The sequence below is a fragment of the Miscanthus floridulus genome, chromosome 5, assembly GCF_019320115.1.
Source record: "Miscanthus floridulus cultivar M001 chromosome 5, ASM1932011v1, whole genome shotgun sequence".
Classification (NCBI taxonomy): domain Eukaryota; kingdom Viridiplantae; phylum Streptophyta; class Magnoliopsida; order Poales; family Poaceae; genus Miscanthus; species Miscanthus floridulus.
Genome location: NC_089584.1, coordinates 43,138,285 through 43,156,633, shown reverse-complemented (window position 1 = coordinate 43,156,633; position 18,349 = coordinate 43,138,285). Strand labels below are relative to the sequence as shown.

The 18,349-nt window shown below is 42.1% G+C and overlaps 1 protein-coding gene and 1 pseudogene across 1 annotated transcript; one reads left to right on the top strand and one right to left on the bottom strand.

The window, feature by feature from the left end:
• The first annotated feature begins 266 nt into the window (after positions 1-266).
• LOC136454568 (serine/threonine-protein phosphatase 7 long form homolog) lies at positions 267-1,838 on the top strand (annotated as a pseudogene).
• Positions 1,839-11,941: 10,103 nt separating this feature from the next.
• On the bottom strand, positions 11,942-16,446 carry LOC136452075 (uncharacterized). The gene is made up of 4 exons (XM_066452715.1): positions 15,978-16,446; positions 13,689-13,772; positions 13,525-13,614; positions 11,942-12,558 (listed from the first exon to the last, which is right to left on the bottom strand). The coding sequence occupies exons 1-4, from the start codon at positions 16,398-16,400 to the stop codon at positions 12,274-12,276; spliced, it is 882 nt and encodes a 293-aa protein (XP_066308812.1). The 5' UTR covers positions 16,401-16,446; the 3' UTR covers positions 11,942-12,273.
• Between the last annotated feature and the right edge of the window lie 1,903 nt (positions 16,447-18,349).

The window sequence follows — 18,349 nt, the reverse complement described above, 5'->3', positions numbered from 1 at the left end:
ACCAGCCGCACCGCTAGGATGAGCGATACTGGCCATACATATAGCGTGCTGGCTTCCTTGAGATCGTCTAGGTCTTCAACACTAGGCTACCGATCCTCGACCCTACATTTCTCACTACTGTTGTCGATAGGTATGATTTGATACATGTTTGAGACAGTACAAAGCATTGATTTGTCTCATTGTTTGAATTAAAAAATTCTTGTATTGAATTAAAAACCAACAGGTGGAGGCTAGAGACCCACACCTTCCACCTTCCGTGCGGCGAGATGACTATCACGATGCAGGATGTGAAGATGATTCTATGTCTGTGGTTGGGGGTCTTCCAGTGACTAGGATCCTTGATAATGATCACTGGATGGACTTGGTGGTGCAGTTCTGTGGCAGAAGACCACCTGAGGATGAGGATGCTAAGAGAGCAAAGTAAGAATTTCTACGTTCCAAACATTTACCATTTTGACACCAGCACATATTCTACAAATTATTTTGCTATTTAGATGGAGGGTGTAGTACATAACTTTTATGATGCGTATTGTCTTTGTCTAATTTAATGTTTTTTGTTCCCTCAGCTCTCATGTAACATCCGATGTCAGCTCTAATTTAATGTTTGTAAAATATTTTAGGAAAACATCCGGTGTCAGTTCGGTCTAGATAATAGAAAACTTTGAGGTGTCGCTGCACTCAAACGCGCTAGAGCAGGAGATCAAGAGGTATGCTAGGGTGTGGCTGTGGCACTTCTTAGGCGCCTTCATGTTCTCTGACGTGTCGGGTAACACCATCAGCTAGGCCTTCCTCAATATACTGAGCCAACCATGGGAGAATATAGGAGCATACAGCTGGGGCAGCGCTGTCCTAGCATAAATCTATCATCAGCTCTGCGTTGCCTACCGACGTAGTACAGGAGGTGCCAACCTAGGAGGTTGTTCCCACCTACTACAGGTTTGGTGTTGGGAGCGATGGCTAGTCGGGAGGCCTGTTGTTCATGGTTTACCTATAAGTGCATCGATTTTTTATTTTCCTCAAACTTGATGCCGCACTTGTGACTGACTATCCTATTCAATGCAGCATGGAATCACGTGGACGTAGGACCGACTGCTCTGTACATCTAGCAAGAAGCAGAGGTAGTTAGAGGGAACCCAAAGTGCAGTACAAGCAATACTCGGACACGCTAGACGTCTTGACATAGCACCAGGTAACGATCACTTTGATACTGCTAGTCGGTGTTGTTGCTTTTTTATTATTCCAAAAACCTAACTGTAGTTACCTAACTTTTATGTGAATTGATGTCCTTGGTATAGATTTGAGCTAGAGGGGTACCTGAGTCCTCGCACTAAGAAAGAGTTGGACGAGTGGCTTTTTAATGGGCCACTAATTTTCTTTCACGTGGTCGAGATGCACTACCCTATAAGGGTGTATAGGCAGCTTGAAAGATTGCAGCCATGCCCACTGCCGTTGTACACAACCAATAGAAAGTTGCACGGGTGCGACAACTAAAACATAATAATTTAGCAGTCATGTGCATATATACAACCACTAACTTACGATAAACTTGTAGGTACGATCGAAGGAATAGGTACAAGGAGAAGAATTGGGCCGTGACACACGCCACGTTCATCCACGACTGGGACAGTCGGCAAAGGGTCTTGATCGCCAAGATACCACCGCACGACCAACACAACTTCGACCGCTACCTCCAATGGTTGCATAGGAGTACCCGCACACATATGCATGCCCTCTACACTAACAAGCCAATTAATGAGGACAAAGACGAGGAAGACATCGTTGATGCGTACGATGAGGCGACAAGGATGGAGACACAACTTAAGAGATCCCTGCAATAGAGATACATGGTAAGAAATTTGAATTTCAATACAACTGCACCACGACGTTCCTATGAATTGTAGTGATACGAACTTAGCTCGCTTGTGTATGCAGGCATCACAGTTGACAAGTCTATCCAACGAAGCAACCGTACGACTTCACGAGACCAGAGGGGAGGCGCACGGCATTCTACACGTCTTCGTCGATGTACAGCCATGATAGTGGTCAAATGGTTCCCATGACTCATTCATCCATGTTTTCTTTTTTTTGCAGAAAGTGAGGAGAAGCTATAAGAAGCTGACACAGAAGCTCAGCTGTGTGGATACTCCATGGGAGATGCCCTACGACCCAGACCTATCTAGTTCCTTATGCTCGAGCACTATGCCGACACGAGTAGGTTCCTCTAACATGATGGCTGGTGGGACCTCTTATGTTCTTACTCTTGGCAATGCAGGCAAGGGTCCTGCGGAGCATGACATTGAGGAGGACGAGGATGGGGACAAGAACGAGGAGGACTACAATGAGATTGGGATGTCTCAGCTTGGTGATGCACCATTTCCTACACAGTTCGATGAACATGTACTTGAAACAACCATTCATGATATACGTTACAATTACTTGAACATTGTAAGTAATGATGCCTATATTGTAATTGCAGGGTTCTAGTTACATTCAGCAGTACCACCGGGTGTACCACTAGCGAGACTGTACCAATGTTGGGTTCACCCCTAACGTGCTGCCTTCATGTCTGAAGAGGCAGCGACGTCCATGGTACCCATATACTCCTGGGTCGTAGGAGTTCTTTAGGATGACATGATGCACTTGTACTTAGACACCCATATACTGATGGAACATGTAGTATGTCGAGTAATGTCAAACTTATGTATTGATGAACTTGTGTTATAGTTATGACTTGCTGAACTTATGTTGAACAGAGGTATTGTCGAACTTGCGATGAACTTGGGACGTGTACAAGTTAGTATGGCTAAACTTGTGTATTGATTGTCTCGTGCACTTAACCTTCTTGCTGACCTATTCATTAAACCGACACGATGAAATAACTTGGCTCATGTGAGAACATAACAGAAGTGCCATGTTCTATTTGTTGCTGCTATGACCGCCGCGCCATGGCTGGGGGCTCATCAGCCTTGCCACTCCATGGCTACTGGCATGTCAGCTTTGCCGTGCCATGGACGGTCCCATGGTAAACCCATGCTGGGCGCTGGCCAGACTCCCTTCTGAACGCATCAGCAGCAACAAGATTTTGATGCATATAATTTAGGGGGTTTCAAATTATCGCAATGGTGAGAATAATCTTCTAGATAATGTTTGGATAAGATGGGCACCAAACTAAGACCCAAAAGTAATATCTGAATGTGTGACAATGACAAAAGAAAAAGCATTATATACCGAGAACGTAACAAATACATGCAAATTACAGCATTGTAATACCATTTTTTGTGGCGAAAGTTTTTTGAGATAACACAATGCCCGTTACAAAAATTAAACAGTGTTTGTTACATGGGTACAATACATAAATAGTTCAAATGAAACTCAATACAGCACCAAGAAAGTTCTACTACAATACAAATATCAAATCTAAAGCATTGAACTAGCACACCTATCCAATCCTCAGTCTGAAACATACTGAGTAAGCAACTCGTCGTCTGAGTACCAGTCCTCTACCACAACCTCGTTGTTGTGTCTCGGCTCACCTGCATTGCCCTGATCTGCCTGTCGCCTGTAGTAAGCTACCTCCGCTTCACCTGTGGCCTCTGTGGCCTGAGTGAAGAATGCGTCGTCAATCTCCTCCGCCTGCAAGCCTGCCTCTGCTAGAGCGATGAGCTCACTCAGTCTGCCAGTGTCATCCTCCGCCTCCTCCGCCTGCAAGCCCATCTCAGCAAGAGCGATGAGATTGCTCAACTAGGCAGTGTCGTCCTCATCCTCATCTCCATCATTGGCCAACACAAATCAGAGATTGGATGGTGTGACCACGTCGCGTTCTATGCTCATCTAACTTCTTTTCCTCATACCTTGCATGGGCCACCTCTACGACATGGTCCTTGCTACATCCAATCCCTTCATATATAAAATGCAACCAGTTAGCAACGCGATTATATTACATTTAAAATCAGGCAACGAAAATAAAAAGGCTTTCAAGCACTCACTGGCACACAATGCAACAATATAGTCATTTAAGACCTACATCTGTACTCTTGTCTCCTCCCTTGCCTCCTTCCTTGCTCTCTCCTCCTCTAACGCCCTCCGTCTCTCCAATCCCTATTTGTCAAGCCCAACATCGATCGGGTTACGAATATCACGCTGTCTAGCAAACTCACGCATCTTGTTTTTGTGATGTTTAACGAATAGGTTGACGTAGTCAGGTCCATATCCCCTCTTCCATGCAATTACTTGCCTCCCCTTTAGTTCATCCAAGAACTTAGCTTGACCATCATAACATTCCCACCTGCATTTCCTAGTGCTCTATCCAAATAAAAAATTATATCATATATGTCTTAGCAAAAGAAACAAAATATGATTTCATGTTTACTAGAAAAATAACCAACCTCATCATAGTCAACCATATGACCGCAATAATGGCCTATTCCAAGCTCTGAAGGGACTAGACCATAGTTGGATTTAACACCATATTCGTACTTGACTGGAGGTGCTTTGTAAATTAACCTCTCTTTCTTCTTTTCCTTTGCCTTTGGTGGCTCTGGCCATTGATTAACCCACAGCTGGAAGTGCTCATGTGGATGTCTCTCTCTACACCAATAGGAGAAAAGGAGATATCTAGGGTTAAACTTGTCTGCACCATCTATCCACTGAAAGAAAAAGCATGTCTCATGGGCCTACACAACAAGATTCCAATAAAATATTAGTAGCCTACTTACACAAATAAAGAAAAAAAGATAGTGAAAATAATTACTTATATTAAAATGATTGCATGTGTAGAAGCAACACGCCACTGTGTCTGGATGTCTCGGTTGAAATATGTCGGCCGAGAAACCACAGTCACAGTTAGGGACAGGGATGTCAGGAGGGATGGAGGCATCTTTGCTAGACGTGTCGGGGTATAATTCTCGAGGACGACCCCGTTTTCGCCAAAATTCCCTTGATACATTTCTTGTATCAAACAAAACGGTTGTAATTTAACAAACAAAAATCAAAACATCATAAATTAATATCAATGAGAACCATTTGTATTACAACAAATAAAATATAACCTACACTTTGGTGCAAAATCTATCTTAGATGCAAACATGAAAACTATATAAAAACTATACTTTAGTCAGTTAAAAATAAAATTTGGTACATCAATAGTGTGTCCATATATTTATTCACGTATAAAAGTTTAGATGCAAACTCAAACAAGCAAAATTTATATAAAAAATGACCTTAGAATATATGGTAATAATAATTCTAACTAACCAATTAACCTTAACATTGGCAGTCCTAATCCTAATCCTTCAATCCAACGTTCTAACGAACTCATATTTTCCTCCATACCCTAACTACTCATTCAAATCCTTTGATCCGCCATGGAGGCCGAGGAGGAGCTTCATTACCTTGATAAGGTCGAGGAGGAGTTTCAAGGAAGGTAGGGAGGGAAATTCGGTGGTCGATCATGGGGGAGCTGGGAGGCAATGGCGCGGCGGTGCGGGCTAGGAGACACGGCGGTGGGGGCAGGGTGGCGTGGAGTGAAACACAGAGGGAGGAATGGGACTGGGCCACGGGCCTCTATTTGGCTCTGCCGCACCTTGACGGGTGGCGCGTCACAGCCACACCCTTATCAGTGGCGCGGCAAGGCCTACCACGTCAGCGACCAGCGGGGCGGGACGTTGCCACTTACGCACCCCTACCGCGCCGCCATGCATGGCGTGGCAGAGTTGTTTTGCCGCGCCCTAGAAACAGGCACGTCCAAAAGTGTTACTTTAAAAAAAACAAATAGTATTAGAATTAAGAATAGTTAAAAAGTGTTAAAAATAAAAAATTCCTCTCGGCAAAGTTTCTCGCTAGGTGGCGCTTTTTATATATATATACATATACTAGTGCTACTTTTTTTGAGCCTAGACTCCCGGTGGCTTACACCACAATAATAAGATACCGCCAGACTACACTAGGGTCGAGGTGTATACCGTGAAGCCCGAGTTCATGCAGTGGAGGATAGACTACGCAACTCCCAAGGGCTGGTGTTACTCGGAGACGTTATTGGGCAGTTCATCCTCTAGCACAAATAGGACATTATATTGACTACTTCTTCGCCGCATCCCCCTCTCTAAAATTTGGAGCAAGTTGTTGAGGTCGGGGAGAAATTTTCACCGTCTCGTGACCACCACATTCCTGAGATGCCACATTCTTCCCCGCCTCCTAGCGAGCATGTGCCTGATGAGATGCCACAACCTTCTCCAGCTCGTACCGAGCAAGTGCATGATGAGATGCCACAGTCTTCTCAACAAGCACAGCCGATACATGAACAACGAGTGCCTCCTGAAGAATGTGATGCATAAGAAGATGAGGACGTGCCTGAATGGGAACTTCAAAAGAAGCATCCAATCACCATAAGGCCAGTTTATGTTCCGATAAAAGATGTCTCGTCGGTGTTCAAGTGGTATTCCCATGACCAGTTCAAGCCTGAGAACCATGTTTAAAAAGTCCCATCAAATGGTCATCAAATGGTCAAAGCAGTATCTAAATATTGATGCCATCAAATGGTCAAAGGATTGCCCGAAAACATATGAAAAAGGCAAGCCCTTTCTACTAAACCGGGACATCCAGCGCCTACCACTTGGAATGAGAAGGTTCCATGATTGATACTTGCGTGTTCTCCCAATGAGCATAGACCTCATACAAGCATGCTTTCCCACCGATATATTTGGAAGCCTAGCAGAGAAAATTATCTTTGACTTCAATGATATGCAGACATGCTTTTACTTAGGAGCAATAGAGATGAATCTAATTCGTATGTGGTGCTTGTAAGTCCTTGTCCTCCCGATATGATATGAATGTAATCTTTGAATTTTATTGTAACTAACCCACGCTGTGATTTGTAGAATGCAAGTGTGAAAGCCGGGTATATAGACCCTCAAGCTATAGCCTAAATAAATTTTAATTACCCTAAACAGTAGAAACTGGATGCCAAAGAGCTAGCTGCTGCAAAGACTCTTCGGGAGAAAGAGCACATCCGTACGGTGAAACTATAAGAAGAGTCTCTTAAGGTTGCAGCATACATTGCCCTGGCTTTTAAAATTCTCCAACAACACTCTACTATATGGCTACCATATAACTTCGAGTAAGTTTAACTCTATACTTAAAGATTTGTTCGATATATTTTATTCGATGTAAAAGAACTTATCTAGTTCTATGATTAAATCTATGCAGCAACCAATGGATTTGTATAGCCGTCAATGTCGGGAGGAGCATGGCATGATTCTTTGATTCAATAGATAGGGATCCGGTGACATACAAAGACTTCATATCGATTCTCAAGACGTATACATATCGACAATCCTCATTAGCTTATATGTTTGTATACATACTTATAACATTTACTTTTGGATACTAACAAGTTGTATTTGCTAAAATAATTCGAACAGGGCATTTAGGTTCTATGTCACTACACATCACGGAAGGCATGATCCAGCAAGGAAGAAAAAACTGGCTATAAAAACACTATGTGCGGTAAGTATAACTTACTTCTTCAGTACTCCATTACATAACTGTTAAAAGCATTACTTAATATTTCCATATACAAAACACACAGTGCCCCAAGCAGAAGCCTGAGAGTGTACATTGTGGATACTATATATATTCTATGATGAGTAATACTGGTGCCTACAGGAGACACCCCTTAAGAGTAAGTTTGAACCTATTCACCCGTAGTATAAAAACTTTGTACATGGTATAAAATATTAAACCAAAATTTGTTCTCTTGTAGTGGAAAGAATAGAGAGAAATGAAAAGAGACTCATACAAGGATGACCAACTCTTAGAGCTTCTCGGCGACCTTTGCAATTTCATATTGAACCAGATTGTACACGTCAAATGTGCCTACCTTGACCGAGAGTCTGACTTAGGTAGTAATCCTCAGTACCAACATCTTCGTGAGACTGAAAGGCTAGCTCTAGGACGTTGATAACAATATATATGGAATTTGACATTGGTTTTACCTTGTGAATTATGTCTATTTAATGATGGATTATATATATTCTTGTGAATTGGACTTGTAATTGTAGTTTATATAATATTCTTGTGCTTGTAGTCTAAGAGGTTCGGAATGCTAGTCGCGGGGCGTTCGGCAACACGGGGTGTTCGGCAACGCGAACGTAGTTTGGAACATTGGTCGCGGGGCGTTCGGCAACGTGAACGCTGGATGGAATACGCGGAAACAAACAGTGTTCTGGTCTAATTTGAATTGTAAATTTAAACTTTTTTTTACGGAAAAACGTACTATAGGGGCGTTTCTATAATGAACCGCCCCCTACAAATAGGTATTATAGGGGCGGCTACAAATCGATTTATAGGGACGACTGTAGTACCAACCTATTTGTAGGGACGACTGGTACTACAGCCGCCTCTATAAATCGATTTGTAGGGGCGACCTAAGAACCGTTCCTACAAATACATGATTTGTAGAGACGGTTTGGTAGGGACGACTGGCCAAATCACCCCTACAAAGGGTTATGAGCCACCCCTAAAAAATATTTCTGTAGTGTTCTAGCGTACAAGTTATAGTATCTATACTCTACGCAATACACTCACACCACCACATACGCACACCCCTTAGTGCTAGTTTTATATATATATTTACTAGGAAGAAGTGGATTAACCCGATCGATTGCATTGAGAGCTCTAGGGGCGGTGGCCATGGACCGCCATTGGAGGCACGCACGATGTGGTTGAAAGCTCCCGAATTGCGCGACCAACTACATACGTGCGCGTACGTGTTTTTGATTGCGGTAAATTTGATGGCCACGAGATGGAGTCGATGGTGCTGGAGTGGTCCATTTGGCGCCTAAACAAGTGCATTAGTAGCAGCAGCGTACTGTTTCGCCATTGACGCATGTGGTGTTGCATGCACTCAGGGTTTGCAGGTCGGTAGTAGAGGGGAGCTAGCTAGTACTCTAGCTATCTAACCTAGCTAGCAAAAAGATGCACTACTGCTAGTAGAGTGGTGTATCATGCTAGCATGATAGCGTTAGCTGGAGATTGGTTTAAGGCCTGCAGTCAATCGGTTAATCTGCAATTGTTTTCGTTATCTGATTGGAGAGACTATGCATCAGCTCGAGCCATCTCTTGCTGGTGGTGCCGGGGCAATAATCATTTACAGCCTACTGCCTACTTAGAGGGATCGATGTTACTGAAACAATTAAGGATCTCGATGCCTCTATTGTATGCAGGACTAGGACATAAATTCTTCGTCGGATGTTATATGTCACCCTCAGGCGCGGCGGCAGTTTTCTACTGCACTTAAATTCCTGGTCTTGGACGATCCCTTGCTTCATGGTCATGGCATTAGTAGCCGGGAACTGTAACTTTTGGCAACACCAAATTTGGTTGGAAGGAGCTAGTGCATTCAGCTTTGGCAGTGACATGATAACTGTGACAGTCTGACAGATGAGCAAACTGGGAAACATGTAATGATTTAGCTCACCAAATGACAAACAACTGAGTTAATAAAAATCTAAATTTGGAAGTATATATTAGGCAGAACACAGCACTATATTTAACTGCAAGCAGACATTCAGAATTGCTAAGGTAGCACTGATCTTGTGTTATTTCTCTGACAAAGGAACTCTCTCTACTCCTTTTGCTAGGCCATATTTTTAAACTAAACAAACTGCTTATATATGCCTACTCATAAAGATGATCCAGTATGTTTGTGCCACACTTTGAGTGGATGGATTTTTTTGGGAACTAACAAAAGGATAGAGCGCACATTGCGGCCCAACGATTTGGTGAGAACTAGCGTAAATAACACCCTGTTCGCTTGATCGTATCAGCCAGGCTTATCAACCATGATACAGTGTTTTTCTCTCACAACAAAACAACATCAGCCGGCTTATAAACCATAGAAACGAGGGTATAAACCTGCAAATGCTAATTGTAATAAACCATGTCTATGTGTTACTCCGTACTTGTCTGTGCAACGCTGTCGCCCCGGTTGTGTTATTCGGCAGCAAACATGCAGTACCTCTGCGGGTTGACGGTAATGATCTGGTCTTGTTCGGATCTCCATCTATCTACGCATGATGATTTTACATGCTTATATTTATGGGACCGTGAACTGAATGGTTACTGTATAAAAACCGGAATGCTGTGCTACCGAGAAGTTTTCACACATGTAAGCTTAATGTGGGTTATCTGATCTAATTCTGGTCAACCGAGAAACCGCGTAACTTATCATGGCATCTAAAGTGATCTGGTCTTGTTCGGATCGGATCTCTATCTAACCTACGCATGATGATTTTACATGGTTGTTTATGCCACCGTGAACTGAATGGTTACACTAAGAAAATGAATGCTGTGCTACCAAGAAGTCTGCACAAATGCATGCTTAACGAGGGTGATCTAATTCTGGTCAACTGGGAAGCCGCGTAACCTATCATGGCAGGCATCTACAGTGCAGTCTGCAGCACTGCGATAAGATTTACCAGATCACTCTGGCTCCATTCTCTATACCACCCCGTAGAAGGGGCGCGGTTAATTTTTCAGATAACTCGGTGGCCTGGCCTGGCATTAGTTTCGGACAGGTGTCCGTTTTTGCAGGTGTTTTTCTTTGATTGAGTGATTACCAAAATGACGCGCGGCAAGCGCGCAGAGCAATTCTTTGATTGAGTGATTGAAGAAACCATCAAGAAGCTGGTGCCTGGCCTGGTTATCCTTGATACGTGTACAAGGACTCCTTGACAAAAGGCAGAAGTGAGAAAATTGGCACTGAAACGGGAAACAGTCGAAGGAACACGATAGTGCTTATCTTTTTTTGACGGTTAAACTCTCTTAACTGAAAGCAGCCATGGCTAAACTCAGTATTTTATAGCGCTATAGTGATCATCCCAAGTTCGTATGTGCCACACTCCGGGGTCTGAGTGGATGCAGTAAAAGCAGATCAAAACAAAACAGGGGGAGTCCGGTGAAAGCATAAAGAAATCTGCAAATGCCAACAGCAAGCCCCATGAACAGCATCTGCCTCATATTATTGGCTGTGATATATCTTTTAAGCACACTTAGGGTGTGTTTAGTAGTCTGGCAGACCTTCTTGTGGCTCTGGCTTCTCCTCCGTTCTTGTGGCTCCGGCTGCTCCTCCGCAGCGCGCTGTAGCAGTACTGTTCATAGAAACCTTTTTTTCTCCTCCTGCCAAAATGAATTAGGAGTCACCGGCACTACTCTATAGTACATTGGCTTCGGCTTTGCAACAAATTTTGTCTTCAGGCTGCTCTTCGAAACGGGAGTAGTAGAGTATGCATCATTGAATATTTATGCTTTTTAATCAAGAGTTGATTAATGCTTGTCAGCAGTTTGTCTAAAGCACATGATGCAGCCAATCCTAGTTTGCCAGGTTCAAGCTAGCAGGTGATTGCCTCTTCGTTTCTCACTGTCAGAGTGTCAGTCCGAGGTGATAAATCAACAACGCTGCATCTGCATTGTTCATCGCATACATACACCGATACACGGTAACAGATCGAGATGCTTTCCTATATACTTGTTGTATAATTTAGACAACACGCCTCGTGAAGAAGACGCATGATTGGCTATGAATGCAGTCTCATCTACTAGTGGTAGTGTTTTGAGTCAGTAAGTGGCCAACTCATGACTACTGCTGGTTCGCTTGGTCATATTTAGCTTATAAGCCATGACTTATTAGCCAACGAACAATATTTTTATCTTACATCAAATCAATCAACAGTACTTTCAGTTATAAACGATAGCATGGTCAGACCACATGTGAATTTGTGATCAGCAGCACTCTACCAGCACAGATGAATAAACCAAAAAATGAAGCATATTTAAAAAGCCCCCAAGGTAAATAGTTAGGAAAACTTGGCCCATGGGAGGTGCCCACTTGTTGCTCGTCCCATGTTAAACAAGTGATACAAATTCTGGAACGAGAAATACAGATAAAAAGGTGGGCAGTAAGACAACATACATGAGCCTATTTCAGATAAAACAGCATTCCTTAACTGTCAATCCAGGATCAAAAGATGGCAAGTAAAATAACACCATACATGAGCCTATTCAGAAAAACGGCATTAGTCAATCCAAACCCGGTAAGTTCACAAACTACAGCCACGTCCAAGGAATGGATCTTCAATTTATAACAGCCCATTCCTTGTGGGAAAAGAAAGATATAATACATGCCCTGCTAAAGCTAATGTGATGCACATTCAGTGGGGCATGCTTTCTTTCTTGTGTAGAACAGAAAAAAAAAGGTGCTGCCAACGTGCTCCCATCTTATGCGGTCACACTCCCACGGGCGGCATCGCGCTTGGTTGCAAATTCCAGCTCCTCTTGAGTGAAGGGGAGTGGCTTTGTCGGTGCTGGCAGGCGGCCAATGCTATCAACCTTGTCTCGTTGCTTGGGCGGAGGCCTTGCTGCTTTTGGTAACAGGCGGCCCTTCTTCTCAAACCACTCGGGTTTCAGGAGCGCCCGGAATCCAAGTTTGTTGTAATACACCAGCCTTACTGTCCCACCAGCAGCTTCCACGGCAGCTTTGGCCCTTGCAGTTGCCCTTGACACCTACAATATTCAGTGCATCTGCTGTTTGAGAATGGATATCTCAACTTGCGAAATGATGAAAGCAACCACAAATGGTATCAGAAGACTACTGAAAGAAGATTCATCATTTTGCCTTTTCAGTTGCCTACATCTTCCAATTCAAGATCATTTAGTATTGTGTTCAAAAAAAAAAAAAGATCATCTAGTATTAGTTGATAGCTGGGCCCATACCAAATGATAATGATAGGTAAAGATAACAAATATTCATAAGCTAAACTACCTAATCATCTCTACCAAGAGACTAATCAGTACTCAAATGTTCATGTCTATGCATTAAGTTTGTGCTGCCGCATATGGATTGCAAGGAAATTGAATTCCAAATCACCTTCTTGAAACAAAAGCTATTATCTGTACTCAGCATGATTACAGATTATGGACAGGATAATAGATCATATGGTGATGTGGAGATATAAGTTTAGCAAAAAACAAATCCGTTTTTTTAGTAGATGTCCAATTGCATGTTTGAAGCTTCAATCATCACATGAACCAAGAAGCAGAACATAATTTTTCTAGGCAAGAGCCAGAAGTTCGTTTTTTGAACATTAAAGACAAGCATATTACTCCTGACAAGATGGATTGCAAGGAAATAAGAACTAGGCCTGTTTGGATGACGTAGTTTTAGAAAACTGTGGCGTCATGAAACTGTGGTTTTGTAATCCAACCATGGTTTAGAAAAAAAAGGTCAAGAGTGTTGTTTCTAGAACTCCAAAAAGACTACTGTTTTGACAAAACCATGGTTTTAGAAACTACAAGGCTTGTTGTATCGAAACACCGAGCAGCTTTTGAAAACCAAGGTGCTCCTATTTTGCAAAACCATAGTATTTATCCGATACTCCAAAAAATACTTTATCTCCAAACAGGGCCTATAGGGTGAATTCCACACTTGCTTTTAGTAGAAATACTTTTTTGAATGGAGATCATGTTTACCTCAAGGTGAATAGGCCATTTGATTTCTTCTGCTCCACGGCCCATTAAACGAATTCCATCCTTTATTTGCTTCCCAATGGCACCTGTTTCCTGCCAAAGTGGAATACAGATGTTGATGTCATTAAACAAAAGCACAGTATTGTTCAAGAAATAATTCTATGTACCTTTAGTGTCTTCATGGTAATCAATTCAGAGGAATCAATCTTCCCAGCATTGATTAGCTTTGCAATTTTCCCCAGTCCACAGGGCTGATTAGAAAGAAACAATAATAACATCAAATATTGACATACCAGCTATAACAGAAAACAATTCAAACTTCGAGGAGGTTCGAGTCATATTCACAATTTGCTGGAATGAGGATGGATCAGTAATATTCACAATTTGCTCAATATATTCATACCATATACAACCAAAACAGTTCCTGAAGGCAGTATCCCTTTTTAAGTGTGGTGTTGAAGAAAATTGTTTGCTCATTGATTTATATTTCAATAGTTGCACACCATGAGGATAATTCAATGACCTACAGCTTTCTAAAACTCCTTGGTCCTTGCGTTTGCTTCTCGGAGGGAGCATGATTGCCAAGGATAGTAGTGTATAATGTCTGCGTCAATGGCATTTGTAGTTCTGTAGATTTAGTCAATGATTTACTTAAATAACTTATACATGTGGCATCTGAGCTTCAATACAATCAACTTTCTTAACAATATTCATCCTCCAAATGCAAATATCTTCTCAACTATTCTCCATCACATCTACCCTTCATATCAGAATATAGGCGCTGACACATGGCACAAAATGTGCATCAAACAGTACCACTGCTCCAATCAATGTCATCTATGTTGGACCAGGTTAGGAGAGCTATGATAAGATGAAGGGAAATTTTGGCCAATGCAGTAATAATCCAAGCTCACCAAAATTTTCCAACCAATAGGATAGGGCTAAAAATATTTATGTTTTTCTATCCCCACACTAATTTATCTCTTCTTATTAAGCAATCCATACCCACCATGTATCCAAATGCAGCCAAAGTCTAAAGCAAACTATGGATCAAGAAGGCTATATTGAATAGAAGCATAGAGATGTAATCATGCTTCTTGAATTCTTGTTACATCATTTTCTCTCTTCTTCTTTTGTGCGTGTTCACCACGGTGATAAGAAAGCATACTCTACCTCGAAACTAACCTACAACACACATTCAATTAGTCCAACTGCGCAAACGGTTCACATAAACATTGGCAAGTAAATTCATTAATGCAAATAATTATGTCAACTGCATTAATTCAAAACTAGGGCCCTACAACAGCATGCTTATTCAATCATACTGTCTGTCGAATTTGAAACCAAAGTAAGGAAGAAGAGCAAAGTTACAGCATACTTTGGTTATTTCAGCATGTTTAGGTTTTGTTGATTTTTCATCCACCTACATCTCTGCAAGGCATTTATGACAGGATGGTGCTGCAGAAACAACATTGCAGCAGGGTTTGTACCATATAGACCAAACTGCAAACTTTTGTTGCCATGTTTCTTCTTTTAAGCTCATTCTGCTTTCTTTAGGAATAATAATTCTACTAAAGATCCCAAAATCATTTAACAAAATTGGCCCATGGCAGGTGAGGTAGCACTATCCCAACAAATGATGTAAAAATGACATCCACATGAACCAACATAAACCAAACCACAATTCTAAGCATTTTTCACAGTGCACATCGAAGGTCAGGCCTATCACAGTGGTCAAGTCTCGCCACTTTTCTATGCTATAGAGGTCCTAGGTTCAAATAGTCTCCATGCAAAATAGGCAAGGTTAAGGCAGCCTAAAATCCCTTGACCAGACCCTCCTTGTATAGGACCTTTCAGCACTGAGAAAGCCCTTTTTCAATGGTTCATATTAAACAGTCAATAAATGCTACTTTTGAGACCTTTAATCACAAATAGGTCAAATAAAAAGGGTTCAGGAAACTGGCCGATAATAGGCTAAATTCAAAAATTTTCTTCGTCTAACCTACCCCAGATTGCTTGGGATTAAAAAGCTTTGCTATTTTTTTCACATATATTGTAAATTGTAAATAGCAACATCTAGGAAGATAACAAAACCTTCATTCGGTGAGCATATAAGATGAGAAATGAAACTAAGCCAACCCAGGGCGCAGATTGACCATGTCATGTGCAAGCCAACTTACTATGCAGCATTTTTCAATAAAGCGTCATTTTTTTTATCAAAGAAATCAGTAGCATTTTGTATCATACAAGTAAGTAGCGTTTTCAATCAAGCACCATTTGAGGAAATAACTAGAACACATCGATATACTGATTGGAAACAAGGAATGAAAATGCCCATATGTCATCAAGAAGACAAGAATAGCCAGAGATGAGGACGGGGCCGAACACCTGATGCGAGGAGAGGGGAAATGAAAGGAGGATAATTAAGCAGGAGATGCTGCAGGAATGGGACGGACCTGAAATGTGAGTGAGAAGGGGTTCTTGAATCCCCGGCGGGGCAGGCGGCGGCGGAGCGGCGTCTGGCCACCCTCGAAGCCGAACCTAGCGGTGCCGCGCGCTTTCTGCCCCTTGTGGCCGCGGCCCGCCGTCTTGCCCTTGCCGGAGCCGATCCCGCGTCCCTTGCGCGTCTTCTGCTTCCGCGCGCCCGGGTTGTCACGCAGGTCGTTGAGCCGCAGCAGGGTCCCCACCGTCCGCGGCGCCCTCGCCGCGGGCGCCGACACTGCCGCCACGGCCGCGGCTGCGGCGGCTGTGGCGTAGGATGAGGATGCGGAGGCCACCCTTGGGGCGAGGGGTAGCGGCGGATGTGGAGGCAGGAGGCGGCGGGTGGGGATGGCGGCGGTGGTGCGGAGGAGGAGGAGGCGGGAGGCGCGGCGCCACATGGCTAGCGGTGTTGCTTGCGGGTTGGGTTCCTCTCCGGTTCGGGTGGGCCGGGGCTGGGGTCTTAGGGTTCATTTGTTTGGGAAAAACATCCAATTTGCCCCCTCCAATTGTTGGTCGATCAATTCTGCTTCTCTACAAAATCAGTTTTCTATTACCCTCAACTTTTAAAAGAGTTTTTTTATATATATATCTTAGGTAGTTTGGATGGTGATTTTGCTGATTTGACACCATATAAAAACCGGATAAATCACACTGAGTTAAAGATACTCCCAATTCAGAGTTTTTGGAAAAAATCGAGAGAGAGAAAAAAACACTTCTGCAACTGTTCTCAATCCGAGCTCCTAGTGTTTATGTGAAGGAAAGAAACAGGAGCAATGAAGAAGGAATAGTCTCTGTGTGGATCCATAGTTCCATACCACTGGAGAACGATGTATCGGTTGTGGATGAATCGACCTTTTAATATATGTATTGTGAATATTTTTTTCTATAAATTAGATACTGATGATGCTTAAAAAACAAAAAGTAATTAAAAAGGGAAAAAGAGTTTTCCACTTATATATGAGCCTCAGGTTTCATGTTAAATAGAAATTTGGATTTCCGGTAGGCTATATGAGAATGTTAGTGCTATTTTGTTCGAACAGGGATACTCAAATTTTATTGCAATCTGAACCGCGATAGAAAAACCATTGACATGTGTGTATTTTGAATTTGACTTTGTTCACCGCTCGGCTAGCACTAACGTGGCTGGTCGGGTTCCTGTGGCAACGCATAGGCATAATCCTATATTAAAAAAATAGAGAGAAGAATGTGTTGGATCGAGTCTCGGAGAAGAGAACACAAGAGAGAATGCTCACAATGCAGAGAGGTGAGTGGACAAGGACGGATGATGGCCGTCCGTGGCCGGAATCAGCCTTAGGCTTTTCTATTTTGCAATGAACCTATAGCTAACTAATACATGATCTAACGAGTATAAAGTTTTTACTGCAGTTTAAGCATACAACAATTATCCCTCCATAAAAATTTCACCACAATTGGGTCATAGAAACTGCAGCTATGAATTAATTATAAAAAACATAGATCTAAAGTTATAGCAAAAAAAATTATACTAAATTAAACCATATTATATATTCACTGTGTAGATTTACTCATGTAGATACCAATAAAATTGGATTTTCCATTTTATGATTTTTTCTGTGATTTATTATCATTTTTCAAAGATTTAGCCAAAATAAATGAAAATGAAAAAGACAAAACCACCTTTGAAAACCGCTTATAACCATAGAGGAAGGTAAAACGAACGGTTTTAAAAGTTAAGGGAGATGAGTTAACTGGTTTTAATGTTTAGAGAGGAAAAACAGACTTTCGCAAAAGTTAAGGGAGATAATATATATTTTTTCCTTTTTTTTTTTTTTTGATATAAGCCTTACGTCAAGCGAAATAACGGGCTGCCAACATTTGTCCCGGCCCAATATGGACAGGCTGAAGGGAGTACCAGTTTGGGCTTATTTTGCTAGTTGTTTCATTTTGATATTAGTGAGGCACCGCTTTCAGTTCCACAGGAACCGAGTGTGGAACCACAGTTATGCTTAGTGTTGGACAACTTGTTTGACAAGTGTGTGGTTGAACCATTCGATGATTCTCTGAAGGTTGGTTATTGTTGTGCTTATATTTAATAATCATTCATTCTTTGGCTTTGCTTGAGCGCATGCAAACAATGTTTTTGGGGGCCTTTGGGGTACATCTGGACACTTAGTCAATGTCTCATAAACCATACGTGTAACACGTACACAAACGTATCTGTTTTGCAGATTAAGGATGAGGCTAATGCTCATGAGATGTGTGCCACCAAAGGTGGTACAGTGACGAATATTTGTGTTGACCCGTAAGTTAGCATGTGTATAATACTAATAAATATGGACGATGGATTTTATAATAATATTACGATGTA

Excerpts from the sequence above, each read along its gene's own strand:
- LOC136452075 (XM_066452715.1), bottom strand. The coding sequence starts at position 16,400 with ATGTGGCGCCGCGCCTCCCGCCTCCTCCTCCTCCGCACCACCGCCGCC. Across the intron at positions 13,615-13,688 it reads TTACCATGAAGACACTAAAG|GAAACAGGTGCCATTGGGAA; the intron begins GTACATAGAATT and ends CCACTTTGGCAG. Across the intron at positions 12,559-13,524 it reads AATGGCCTATTCACCTTGAG|GTGTCAAGGGCAACTGCAAG; the intron begins GTAAACATGATC and ends TGAATATTGTAG.